Genomic DNA, 14,402 nt, shown 5'->3' with positions numbered 1-14,402 from the left:
CCCTGGCCAGGGGGGGGAGGCTCGGGGGGGCCGGGGGTTGGGAGCTGCTCAGGTCATGGTGCTGGGGGGGGGGCATGGGAGAAGGCAGTGGGCCTGGTGGCTGGGAGCCACTCAGGTCTTGCAGCCAGTGCTGGGAGGCGCGGGAGAAGGCTCGGTGGGCCCGGCGTCTGGGAGCCGCTCAGGCCTCACCACAGGCCTTGCCGCCGGGGCGGCATGGGAGAAGGCTTGGTGGGCCCAGCAGCTGGGAGCTGCTCAGGTCTTGCCACCAGTGCTGGTGGGGGTTGGGGGGGAGAATTGGTGGGCCTGGGCCTCACCATTGAGGTGGGGGGCTGGGGAGAAGAATTGGCAGGCCCGGGCCTCTCTGTCAGTGCTGGGGGGGCAGGGGAGAAGGCTCACCTGCAGCTGCTTCCTCCTCCACATGGAGCTCCTTCTCCCCCCCTGCGAGTATCATGGGTCCTTGCTTCTTGTCTATATATCTAACAGCCAAGTTGCCCCCGTGCGTGCGGATACCTAAATCTGTGCATCGGGGGCACCTGGGGGGGAGGGAGATTTTTGTGCACAGTTGGGGCAGTCCCCAGGTGTGCAGAAAAATCTGAAAAGTTTAAAAAACTATACAGGGGATACAGGAATGGCAACTGTATGTTCTGACTCCACGGGGAAAAACAAAATTATTTTTGTTTGCTTAGAGGCAGGGAGAGAGAATTTCTCCTCTTTATCACCGTCACAAAGGCGTTTCCCCACACCCATTTTCCCTGCAGAGAGCTGTTAGTAAAAACTCACCACCTCCTCCTCCTGATATCTGTACTTGTGGCTTGAAAACTCTGATCCAAACAAAACTGTTATGGAAGAAAATCACTTGACTACGATAAGTCTGATAAGTGGAGACAACAAGCGTTCATGAGCATCTCCAATATTATCAAACAATTGAAGGCTGAGAGAGATTGTTACTAGTGTTGCTGCTCCGACAACTTTCAATCCAAATGGCTGAGAGCAGTTCATAATAAATTATGTGATCTTGGTTCCCCCCCCCCAAGCGATTTTGAGTATGCATTGGGATGTAGCATCAGCCCTAAAACCTAATTTTCCTGTACTTCTCCCCATCTTCAGTATTCCCTTTTTTACCCTTCTGCCCCTCTCCAGCTTTACCTTCCCTTCCTCCCATCTTTTACCTTTTTTAGTCTGTCTCCCCCCCCTCCCTCCCTCCCCAGTGAACTGAGTCTTGAAATCCTCACCAAAGCTATTTGTGGGTTCTCTAGCTACCCCCAAAATGAACACCAAGATCTTACTACATTGCCTCATGAGATCTCCATGGTACAGTTTGCTTTAAAAAGCAGTCATTGCTTCTGTGGTTTTGAGGTTGTTTTAACCCCCCAATTTATTATAAAAAAACAAAACATTTTATATTGTTTTCTGTAAACTTATCTGTCCCTGTGAATTTTTTGATAAACACTCTATGGCTCAGTTCAGAATTAGACATAACTAGCAGAAGACGTACACAAACTTGCAGGGGGGCATCTCATTTAACCCTCACCCACTATTTCCTCTTTCCCCTCCCTGACAGGCCCAATAGCCTCTCCCCTTTTCCTGCTTCTGTCTCTTCTTCCTACCATCCAGCCAACCTTCCTTTATCTGCCCCCCCCCCGCCTTTAGCTTTCTGTCCTTCCTCCCACTGGCAGCTTTTCCCTAGGAAAACTCTGGCTATGTTACATGGCGCCAGCTGCATAGTTGAGAACCTTATGGGGGTACCTCACTTTCTCCATACCCCCTTCCCAAATTATTTATTTTATCCTTGCAGCCCCCACATTCTCATCTTTCCCTGCTTCTTTCTTTCTTTAACACCCTCCCACCAACTTCCCCTTTATTTACCCCCCATCTTCAGCTATATTTATAATTTATTTACTTAATTTATACCCCACCGTTCTCCACAATGGGACCCCAAAGCAGTTTACATCATTCTCCTCTCCTCCATTTTATCCTCACAAGAACCCTATGAGGTAGGTTAGGCTGAGAGTGTGCAACTAGGGTTGCCAGGTACTACCTTCTTCCCACCAGGGGGATCTTTGAGCCTTGCTGAGATCTTCTATCACGTGCACAGTGTGATGACATCACCTGGAAGTGACATCATCACACCGCTGATACTGTAGTTTTTGGGCAAAACTCTATGGTTTGAGACCAAATTTATTATAGAGTTTTGCCAAAAAAACTAGAGCATCACTGCATGATGGCAACAGTACGATGATGTCACTTCTGGGTGACATCATCGTGCCACGTTTCAGGGCATTTGCAGGCAGGGAGGAACCTACAAAAGCAGGGGAAAACCCCACCCAGACTGGGGGAGCTGGCAACCCTATGTGTGACTGGACCAAAGTCACCCAGTGAACATCCATTGCAGATTGTAGTCTGATATTCTAACCACCACACCATACTGGCTTTCATGTTGTTGTGGGGCCTGGTAAGTCATGCAAGTTGGGTGGTACCAACTTGTATAGCAGTTGCTGCTAAGCCCAACGAGCCCTCCTTCAAAGGCCAAAACAGCCTTGGAAAAGGCCCTGATCCACCTCTGCCTTTTTGTGACAGAAACCAAGGCTTGTAATAATGTGTAGCGATGGTAACTGAGGGCATCTGTTTCTTAAATCTACGGCACTCCTTTTATCAATTGGAGGAGTTAACCCCCTAATAGATTATATTTTTCTGCAAACCTGGGGGCTTTTCCTGTTCCTGACCCAAATCTTTTGATTTAAGTGTTCGTAGACGGAGCCACATTGAGAATTAGATATATTGATGACTATTTTGAGGAATCCCAGTTTCACTTCCATTTGCAACTGAATGCAGAAAAGGAATGACTGGCCCAGTGCAAAGATGTCCTAACATGAGAGTGAGTATTGAGAAAAAGAAGACTTCACTTAAGGCCAATGATATTTCACTTCCAGACAACCAGAAGGCTTTTTCTTCTCTGAAGTATCAGTAGTCATAGTGCCAGTGCCCACTTATTTTAATAATCAAATACGACAGCTTGCTTCTGAAAAACATACCTTGGGTTTAGCTGCATGTTTTTTCACTTTTCCCTAAATTCCTTAAATTTTATCATCTCATAAACATAGTGAAAGTCATTTCACAGCCTATTAAACTAGGGAAACAAACTAAGGCCCCGGTCACATGGGGGAAATTGGGGCAGCCAAAGTGCGGCTTTTTAGAGCCGCACCAAAAGAGACGCATGGCGGCGGGACCAGACAGATCCCCTGAGCCGCCACGCAGTTGCTCCCCAGCACGATCAGATGCCGGGGGGGGGGAAGCCACGGAAGGGAGAGCGAGGCAGCCGGCTGCGCATGTGTGCGCATGTGCAGTTCGGCCGGGAGCCTTGAATGCTGCTGAAGACGGGTGTGCTGGCGATCCCACGGCCGCACTTGCTGCAGTGTTTCAGGTTGGTACTACTCTTTCCTAAGTTTTTTTAAAATGCGCGTTTTTGGGCTGAAGGGATGGATCAGGGACGGGTGCGCGCTGCTTCCCAGATGTTGCAGTGTGGTCACGCCCGTTTGCTGCGCCTCCGATCCATTCCTCTTGCGGGGCAAAACCTCCCGTGTGACCAGGGCTTAAGATATATTTCCACAAGTGGGTAAAATGAGACACAGAGAAACAGACTCTGCAGTCCATCAAGGAAGGCCATGTAGACTTCTACTTGCACAGCTGATGCACATGCAGATTTGCATCTCTGTCCCCATTTTGGTTAAAGGGCTTGAGTTGGTAGTGGCTATACAGCTTCAGACAATCTTGGAGTTGATTGGTTATCTAGGCCCATTTCAATCTAGTTTCATGCTGGGGTTTGGGACAGAAACAGCCTCAGTTACCATGACTGAAGAACTTTAATGGGAAAGTGACCGGGGGAGTGCATCCCTGCTGATTCTCCTGGACTTCTCAGCAGCTTTTGATGACATTGACCATGGTATCCTTCTGGATAGTTACTGGGTTGGAAGTGGGGGGCACTGTGCTTCAGTCATTCTGTTCTTATTTGACCAGCTGATTCCAGAAGGTGGTGATGGGGAGTTCTGCTCAGTCCCATGATATTCAGGCTACAGGATCCACAGGGATCCATCTTTTCTTCCATGCTGTTTAACGTCTACATGAATGCTAGGGGGGGTCATCAGGGGATTTGGAGTTAGGTGTCATCACTATATGAATGACATCCATCTCTATCTGTCCTTAGCAGCTGAGTGAAGTGTATCTCTGGAAGTCTTGAACATGTACCTGGCGAAGATAATGGGATAGATGAGTGGCAGTACACTGAAGCGCATTGTAGACAAGACTGAGATGCTGTTGGTCGATTATAAAGATGCTCAAGGACTGAGGTGTCAGCCTGTACTGGAGGGGTTGCATGCCCCCTGAAGTACCAGCTTTGTAGACCTGGGGGTGTACTACTGCATCCTAGTTTATGGTTAGAGATGCGGGTCTCCTCCATGGCATGTAGAGCTTTTTATCGGCTTTGGATGATATGCCAGCTACAGCCATTCCTCAAGAAAGAATGTTCCGGGCATGGTGATCCATGCTCTGATCACATTCAGCTTAGATTACTCTAAAAATACTCTGTGTTGAGGATGCCTTTGAAAATGGTCCAAAAGCTTTGGCTTTTCTGGCTGCCACATTTTGGACGACTGTCAGGAGCAGGATACAGGGATCATTCCGGTCCTGAACGATCTATATTGGGTGGCCATCTCTTTCCAGGCACAATTCAAAGTGCTGGTTCCTACCTTTAAGGCCCTTTAAGGCTTGGGACCTAGGAACCGGAAACGCGATCAGACGCCCGCCCTTGCCCCGTGGTTTCCGGAAACTAGTACCTCGGAGGTACTAGTTTTTAAAGCCACATCTTTAGCGGGAAGCTTCGGGTTCACCACGGGAGCTCTACGCTTCCCAGATGTTGCGGTGTTATCGCGCCCGGAAAACCTGCCTATCTTCTGTCTCTGTAACGTGGCTAATGCTTCATGTGACCGCAGCCTTTATTGTGTTTTATGTTTTTATTCTGTTACATATTGTAAACTGCCTCGAACAGATTTTCTAGAGACAGCATAGAAATTTTGCTAAATAAATCTGCCCATTATGTCATTAATTCATGCCAGGTGCATCTTTTGATATGCATGAATATGTATATGCTCATTTGCAGCCACAAGCCTTACAACAGGGGTGTAGCCTCTGGATGCAGAAGAGTGCAGACTGTCCGATCCGATCTAATTTATTGCGGCAAGAGCCAGTAAAACAGTACAATTCTGATATAAGAAGGATTAAAACAGTAATAACATGGGAATAGTATAAAAACATTAACAAGAGAAAGTTAATAAAATTAGTAAAATAAAATAACGTTAATAAGAGAATCATACAATTTTTTCAGCTAAAATAAGTTTACGTTTCCTAATAGCTAAGCAACAAAATTTTGCCACAGCGTAAGTCACTGAGCTCTGAACATCTTCTAAGAGGAATTTACGAAGAACTTCTGGCCTAAAGTCAAGATAAAACTGCAGAGGGCTAAATCTAGACAAAAGCTGTAGTATAAGATGGTCTCGTTCCTCCTGATAGAATCTGCAGAATAGGAGGACATGAGTAATTGATTCCACCATATTAGCCATGCATGGGCATATACGTTCATGCATTGGAACTTGAGTGAATTTACCTTGCAGTACAGCAGAAGGGAGTGCCTCAAAACAGGCTCTGGAAAAGGCCCATCTATAGGGTTCATAAGTAATGTTAACTAAATAAGGGGCAACAGTAAAATTAAGCCAAGGTTTTATGTTTCTGAAGTACTTAGGTAGCAAAGCTTCTTCATTTTGTGATTCAATATCACAAAGCCTCTGTGTGACAGCTGTTCTTGCCTTGTATAGGCTTCCATAGAAGAGATCTTCTGAGAATAGGCCAATCTGATTTAATTTATTAAGAATTTGTGTGGACCAGGCAGGGTAAGGGTCCGAGGCTAAAAGGTAAGGTGTTAAATCCTTCGGGTTGTAATGAACTTTTAGCCAGAGTGTTATAGCCTGCTCCCTAACCTTTGCTTCGACTCTGAGTAGCCCAGCCTCTTGCCTAAGTGTTACATTAGAAGTGCTTCTAGGAACGTCAAATAGAGAAATTTAGATTGAACCCTTTCAAGGGTCTTTAGATTGGCAGAAAGTCCAATTTGTGAGCCATACAGGAGTTGAGCCAATGATTTTGCCTGGAAGGTTCGTAAGGCCATGGGGAGAAAACCTGAGTGCAGAGTGTGTGGAAAGCAAAGGAGGGAAGCCAGACTGCCCTTCTGGGGAACTTGAACCTTAAGTCACAGGGCTCTTAACACCTTTGTTTAAGGTAACGATGGCTGCAGTCAGACAACAGGCTTGGTGCTGTCTGGCCACACCTCTAATTTCTCCAGTACTATTTGTTCTGGAGAGTTTTGACCAGACACACCACCCTAATCCTCCCTTACCCCATGGCTGACTGATCAGACTACTGCTGCGCATTCACTACAGAGTGGGTGAGTGGGCCAGCTTCCTTTAAATAAAAAAAAAAAGAGTCTACTTTGCACATGTGCAGAACCGCTCATTCACCATGGGCAAATATGCACATATAAATGTGGGAGGCAATGGCGGTCAGGGAGCGGGCTTTAGCATGCAATGGAGACATCAGACGTTTGGAAATGCGTGCTGAGAACAATTCAGTCCATCAATACTGGACTTCCTCTGGTGTCAGAAAAGTTGGGGGTGAGAACGGGGGTCCAATGACTGGGCAATGGGAGACAGATGTTGCTGTCTGGACACGCACGTTAAGTCTAGTAGGGAGAAGTGACGACACTGGATCAAACAGCTTGTCCGATGGCAGGCTATGGTTTATGAATGGAGACTGGTAAGGGATGGAGACTTCTGTACCAAATCGCATATTTAAAATTTAGAATTATTGTTTCAGGGCTGTGTTATCTAATGGGGAGTTCGTCTAGGACCTTCATCTTGGGAGCCAGTGCACAGAGTGCTCGGCTGGAGGCTTCTTGGGCCACCAACAAGAGGAAAGAGACGGACTTTGGGGATGAGAAGCTGTGAAGGAGGGAGAAATTGTTTGGACTTTAAAATATCACTGTTCTGTTGTGCTATTAAGATCTATGTTTCGTTACATGATATGATGTTAAGTGAAAAGTAAAAATGTTTTACTCCCTTTGAATTATTGCAAGATTCATTCCAAGTTCTGCCCCACAGAACTTCCAAGCTGAGATTACACTTGCAGCAAAGGCCAAATAAAACCACCTCTAATTCAAGTCAGAGACACCAATCTGGTTCCTTAATTTAATTTTATTTTCCTATAGACACTCATGCATAGATTATCCATATATGACTACTCACGTTTGAAGAGACTTTTTTCCAGACACCAAAGTCACTGTCAGTAGTTGCTTGAGCACTTCGGAAGGTGCATGGCAGGGTGGCACTACTTCCTCTAGCCACTTCCACTTTTTTCTGGGGTGTTTCCACGTCAAGTGACACAACAGCTGCCACAACTTGGGGGGGGGGGGAGAGAAGGAGGAAGAAGAGGACAAAATCACTTTTGGCCTTCGTCACCTGAATGGGAAAACTAGCATACACTGAGAGCCAAACTAGACAATGCATATGACACAGGTCAGGTCTCCTGACCTGATTTGCAGATATACATGACATCAAGGAACTAACATTCCCAAACACAAACACAGTGGAGCCAGATTCAGCTCAGGAGCACAGCATGGTGGTGGAGGGACTTCAGCCTTCCCTCCTGCACTGCTTTCCCAAGCTCAAACTGCTGCAGATGTCCTGTGTTCACCTGGTGCTCCACATGCTGGGGTCCCCTGCAGACATTTCAGTCTGGCAAAACAGTGCAGGAAGGGAGGCTGAAACCCCTTCTCTCTCCACACTGCACTCCCAAGCCAAATTAGGCCCTGGTACAATTGGGAATGTTAGTTTCCCAACATTATGTATATCTGCAAGTCGAATCAGGAGTTGCCTCATCCCAACATGTTGCATGTTATCATCTGGTTTATCCTTTAATCAACCATAAGGTACCATTTATTTATTTATTTAGAAAATGTATCTGCCATATCTCGAGAAGCTTGCTCATCATGGCTTTCTCTCACAGCACTACCATAAATCACTTCACCTCAGACAAATGCCTTGGAAAAATATTGTTGCCATATTCCTAACCAATTTCTCACCTCAGACTGGCACCACTAGGCCAGTCTTGTTAGTGACATAGCTGTTGAGATAAAAATTGACTTAGATTTCAGCATTTCCCAGAAGCCAGAGAGTGCTGGAAACTTTAATTTTAAAGGGAAGTTCACAGAATTTTAGTATTTCAAATTCTGCGTCTGTGGATAAGATAGCACATGCACTTACAGAATGGCACAGTATAGAGGAGTACAGGATTATCTAATGTTTTGTTTCATTTGTGAGATTTCCCTTTCTTCTCAGTTATACTCAGGGCCAATGGTCCCTCTAAGCTGTGGAGTCTTGTGACCAAAAATTCTACTTTGTGAGCTACTGGCATTAAAGTTGTGAGTGAGCGATTTGGCTACTACATAAATTAGTTTGCTCTGGAGCCATCCTTCCTGAGCTAAGAGAGCAATGTGTGAGCCAGAAGCTAAAAAACTGTGAGCTAGCTCACACTAACTCAGCTTAGAGGGAACACTGCTCAGGACTTTTCCTCTGGGGGGAATGCACCAGAACAGAGTTCTGGAGCCTCTTTGACAAAATTCTTTTTAAAAGTGTTTAAAAGTTCATGAGTTTTCAGCAGGGGTCATTTGCTGCAGGAGCGCACAGGAGCGGAGCTCCGGCAGTAAAGAGCCCAGGGGGTAGGCACATGCAACAAGCCTTGCCCCCTGCTCCCAGCAGCCCCGAGCCACAAGGAGCAAGAAGCAGCCAGGTAAGTTGCAGAGCCCACCCCCCCGATAGCAACCCAAAACAGCACACATGCACCTTTAAAACCAAGGTTTATTCAGGTACAAGCTCTCCCTCCACTGCGAGGGCAGATCTATGCATCCCCCCCCCCCCATAGCTAGCAATCCAAAAAAGTCCAGTGGAGCCTGAGTGGTGAGTGTTGCCTTCTGACACAAATAAGTTATGCTAATGAGTTATGCTAATGAGCTCCTGCACCTCTTTTTCTATGAAATGACCCCTGGCTTTCAGTATACAGATTGAAAACTTCATTTCCCTCTTGAGAGTTCCGGCACCTCCTTTTCAAAAAAAAAAAAGGGGGGGGGAATCCCTGGTTATACTCTGTTTTTTTCTGTTTTACATGAGAAGCGAGGAAGGATTCATTGACTCATGACAATAAAGCATTTAGTGCTCTAGAAGGAAGTAACTTCATGAAGACAAAGTCCTCAGATCATTATGTGTTTACTGGTACCACTCCCAAATAGCTCTTAATGCAGTGTGCATTTCATTTTTTTATGTGGCGGGCTTCCACCTGCCATACTGCACCCAATTTACACATGTACAGGCATGTCTTTTCACATTGCTGAAGAACACAGCAGAGTTCCTGGATGGTCATTATACCTGGACAAAATCTTTGCTTGTTGAGGCATGGCTTATATTCCTGTCAGCTCCTGAGCAGCAGGAAGTGAGCAAGAGTGCCCACAAGGCTTCTGTTTCTTGCCGTGTACCTTATTATTATCGGAGGTAGTTCAATTGTTGTGCCTGAGAAACTGGTTCCTCCAGGCTTGAGTTCATAATCAGGTCATAAAATGAGCCTTCAGAGAGAGAGAGAGGGAATGCGGCCCAGCCTCTCTAGAGAAAGTGCAAACATTCATTGGAGAATTTTTATCCAGAAATTTAGCGCGCGCGGGGGGGGGGGAGCTGCCTTCAAAATATCGCCTGTACACCAAGAGCCTATCAGAAACCAGTATTAATTCTGTCACCAAGGTAACCTCGGAGTCTTCTTTCCTCCTCCCATCTAACTAGGGATTTAGCTGAAATAAAGGCAAGCAGTCAGACCACTGTAGAGTGGCTCAATGGCATGTTTTCCTTGCTCATTGTTTTTAGGTTTTTCTTAGCAAAGACGGCGTAATTAAAAACAAGGAACAATAACAAGACTAAGGCTGTAATCCTGTAAACACTTACTAGTAAATTTTCATTGAGTACACTCAGTTTATATTACAATGCTGATGTCATTCCTACCATAATTCTGATGGATCCTGGAGCATACCAGATTACACTGCCCCATCATGTTCACAAGACTCTTCGCTTCAAATGAACACCTGGACTTCCCACCCAGCCTCCAGTGCCACGTCCTCAAAAGGTCACTTAGCAATGGTCTTAAAAAGTGGCAAAACCACAAAAATATATCCCACAAGAAAGCTTTATTGTAGACCAACCCAATTCCATCCAAAAAGATTATTTTCAAGTAGGGTTGCCAAACTTCCACCGGTGGCAGGATATCTCCTGGAATCAGAACTTATCTCCAGGCAATAGAGATCAGTTCACCTGGAGAAAATGGCCACTTTGGAAGGTGGACTCTATGGCACTCTACCCTTCCCGACCTTCCCAGGCTCCACCCCCAGAGCTGGCAACCCTATTTTCAAGGGTAAAAAAGTGGCCACATAGAAGCAGAAGAAGCCGTTGGATTTATACCCCGCCCTTCACCACCCAAAGGTGTCTCATAGCAGCTTACAAACTCCTTTCCCTTCCCCTCCCCACAACAGACACCCTGTGAGGTAGGTGGGGCTGAGAGAGCTCTTGACAGAAACTGCTCTTTTTCAAGGATAGCTCTTCTCAGAACTACGGCTTGCCCAAGGTCATCCAGCCAGGTGCAAGTGGAGGAGTGGGTAATCAAACCCGGTTCTCCCAGATTAGAGCCCGCACACCTAACTACTACACCAAACTGGCTTATTCTCTCAAACAAGTTACTTATAAAGGAGCTATGGCAGTGTATGTGAGCTCTTTAACTTACTTGTGAATAAGCTCTCTGGTTTACCAGGGAAGAACTGAAGCATTATTTTTGCTGCCTCCCCTTCACAGAAGTGAGACTAGGAGAGCCTATTGGGATGAGTTGATAGAAGGATGGGACTGCTGTTAGCTGACATCCTCCTACAGGCCTGCTTAACACTGAAAATAAAATTTGAAGATTTTGAAAGGGTTTTTTTTATGTTGAATGGAACATAACTGGATAGCAGCCAGTTGTACTAGCACAAATATTTATGGTCAAAGGGTTAGTATGACATATAGAACACATGCATATAGAAGCCTCCAAGTGATGTAATATGGGAAGAAAAAGACGGAGCTCTTCCGCCAGGCTTTCGAATAGGAGCCGCCCAGGGGTCTTGTTGTAGAAAAAGAGCTGCCGGAGCTCATTAGCATAACTCATTAGCATAACTTATTTGCATATGCCACGCCCCCTGACATCACCGGAAGTGACAGAAGGCCACACCCCCTGACATCACCGGAAGTGTGTCAGAAGGCCCGGCTACTTACCCTCCTGCTTCATCCTCATTCCCAAACGGAATGAGGATCGAAGCAGAGGGCGGGGTAAAGAAGGGGGCGGGGCTTCACCACGTGACCGCCCCGCCCCCTAGAGGTTCTCTTCCGGAGCTCCGTACCTGAGAGCTCCCCCCCGACTAGAGCCCTGGAGCCGCCGCCGCCGCCACCAGCACCACCAACGGGTGACTGCAAAGCAGTACTGCTGGGTTAGGCTGACTGGCCACCTGAACATCGGGGCCATAGCATCCCCCTCTCTGACTCAATGTGATGTGCAATAGGGAGTGAGTATGTTAGTCGCGATGGATCCTTGGGAGTTGCCCACTGTGCTTAACTGTGTTTAAATTGTTTTAACTGTATTTTATCGCACTGTGTGCCTTAATTGTTTTAACTGTGGTGTTGTATTACACCTGTGTTTTGTAAGCCACCCTGAACCCGCGTGCGGGGAGGGTGGGATATAAATGCAATTAAATAAATAAATAATAAAAAGGGGAAAGTGAAATGTTGGGGCATTTATATTTCAAATCTGGATTTTGGTTGTAGGATGTGGACCTCACCAGGAGGGGAGGAGTTGGAGGAGCTGAACCTTGACTTGGAGGTGACATTACAGGATGTGACATCACATCCCAGTGGAGGTCATTTCCCAAACTCTGCCCTTCTAAGCCACCTCCCACAAATCTCCAGGAATTTTCCAAGCTGGAGTGGGCAACCCTAGTTTGTAGGGTTGGCTAGCTTGGCAAGCAGTGGGAGGCTGGGGATTTAGGCACTTGGGAGGAACAGCTATCAGTGACTGCGGGCGATTTCGCACTAGAGCTGCCTCGTGGCGCAGCCGCCGTTTGCCCCGACACTATTTGTCAATTTCACACCCGAGGCTGCGGGGCTGCATTTGACCCGCAGCTTCGCCCAATTTCCTCCGCAGTTTCATGATCCTCAAAACCCAGGATCACGAAACTGCGGAGGAAATCGGGCGAAGCCGCGAGTCAAAATGCAGCCCCGCAGCTTCGGGTGTGAAATCGACATGTTTGTGTCGGGGCAAACGGCGGCTGTGCCGCGAGGCAGCTCTAGTGCGAAATCGCGCATAATGACATTGCTTCCAGGAAAAACTCAGAAGTGACACCATGCCTCTCTAGAAATTGCTATAAACCATAGAGTTTCCAGTAATTCCTAGAAAGGCATGGCATCACTTCTGGGTTTCCCCCAGAAGTAACCACATGCCTTCATCCCAATCGCCATTTTTAAAAACATTTTTGAAACTAGAGGCAGGGGTGAGGGGTCCACTGTCCCTAGTGTGGTAATCTGTGTGAATTTCAACCTGTACATTTCAGGGCCTCCTGCTGAGCTGACACCTTTGCCCCGGGGGTCCTGCCCTAACCTCACCCATAGCTTCTAGTGGCTAAGTTAATGTAGTGCTTTCCTCACCTGCTCAAACTAGAGGCATTAATTTTATTTATTTGTGCACTCTTATTCCTTTCTGGATCATGAAGCATCTTAAAGAATATCAACACTGCAAAAACCAACAAAACGATAAAAGGTAAAAGTTTCCCTTGCTCAAAAACAAACAAACAAATAAATAAATATAAAAGCCAGTCAAATCTGACTCTAGGGGGCGGTGCTCATCTTCATTTCCAAGCTGAAGAGCCAGCGCTGTCCAAAAACATTTCCGTGGTCATGTGGCTGGCATGACTAAACGCCAAGGTGCACGAAATGCTGTTACCTTCCCACTGAAGCAGTACCTATTTATCTACTTGCAATTTCTTGCTTTCAAACTGCTAGGCTGGCAGGAGCTGGGGCCAGAGATGGGAGCTCACTCCGTCACGCGCACTCGGGTCTCGAACTCCCAAGCTACTGACCTTCCAGTCTGCAGCTAAGCATCTTATTTAGTTAAAGTCATGAAAATACCAACAGAAATGTTTTTAAGAAAAGCCAGGAAAATCACAGAAGTTTAAATTCTAAGATTTAAAAAAATAGAGAACAAAATAAAAGCAGGTGGAAAGGGGCCTTATTTTTACAGGCACCTCAATTAGCTCATCAGTAGCTGAGCAGAATGAAATATCTAATATAGAAGAGGAGAATGGAAGGGAGGAATTCCATAAATTACACAGCCAAACATGTCCTCCCTCTCGTTGATGCCTGCCTTACTTCAGATATTTTTATTCATTTGTTTATTATTTCACTATGTTTATAGTTCACCTTTCTCATTGAGAGTTAAGGTGGATTACATCGTGTAAGTCAACGTGATCAAAAGGATGAGACATCTAATAAACTATGTACTTGCATTAGGGTTAGAGAAATCTGAAAACAAGTGTAGAATGTTAGATATGATTCAGCATGCACATATAAAGCAGAGAAATTGTATGACATCATTAGAATATGTGCTTACTGCTTGGAGGACAGGCGAATGGGGAAGACAAGTCTATAATTGTTAGAATACGGAGTTAAAATGGTTGACTTTGGGAAGGTTCTACCAACACATTTCCTTTTCAAAAAGCCACAGAGATGAAGGTGGGTCTGCCAACCTCGACGAGGGGCCTCCCAGGATTACACCAGATCTCCAGACTATAGAGATACATTTCCTCTGATGGAAACGGCAGCTTCGGAGGCCGGACTCTGTGGCAGCTTCATTCCTACTACAGCTCCCTCCCCTCCTCAAATGCTGCTGTCCCCAAGCACACACACACACCCAATTTCCAGGAATTTCCCAAGCTGGAGTTGGCAACCCTAGATGAAGGGCTCTCAGGTTCCCAAGGCAGCAGAGTGCTGAGCTTTCCAAAGCAGCTGGTTGAAGATCTGACTACAAATAATGTGAAAACATACATATCAGCGACCCAGTACTTTGGGAGGAAACCATTTTGAGCAGTGAAATTGAGGAGGAAAGGTACTTAACAAAGTTGGCCCTTCCAACTGGCTTTCCTTCCCAATACAGGATTTTAAAAAGCGGGGGTGGGGGGGGGTGAGTGCTTATTCCTT

General features: G+C 46.2%; 1 protein-coding gene across 1 annotated transcript in view; it reads right to left on the bottom strand.

The window, feature by feature from the left end:
- The window catches only part of GPA33 (glycoprotein A33), a 47,382-nt gene that overhangs the window by 30,481 nt on the left and 2,499 nt on the right, over positions 1–14,402 (bottom strand). The window contains exon 2 of the mRNA XM_015422553.1: positions 7,344–7,495. Coding sequence (XP_015278039.1) covers positions 7,344–7,495 — 152 coding nt within the window. The remainder of the gene's footprint in view (positions 1–7,343; positions 7,496–14,402) is intronic.

Source organism: Gekko japonicus, unplaced genomic scaffold (assembly GCF_001447785.1).
Source record: "Gekko japonicus isolate JY-2015 unplaced genomic scaffold, Gekko_japonicus_V1.1 scaffold1424, whole genome shotgun sequence".
Lineage (NCBI taxonomy): Eukaryota > Metazoa > Chordata > Lepidosauria > Squamata > Gekkonidae > Gekko > Gekko japonicus.
The sequence above is the reverse complement of the archived record's forward strand: the minus strand, read 5'-3'. Positions and strand labels throughout refer to the sequence as shown.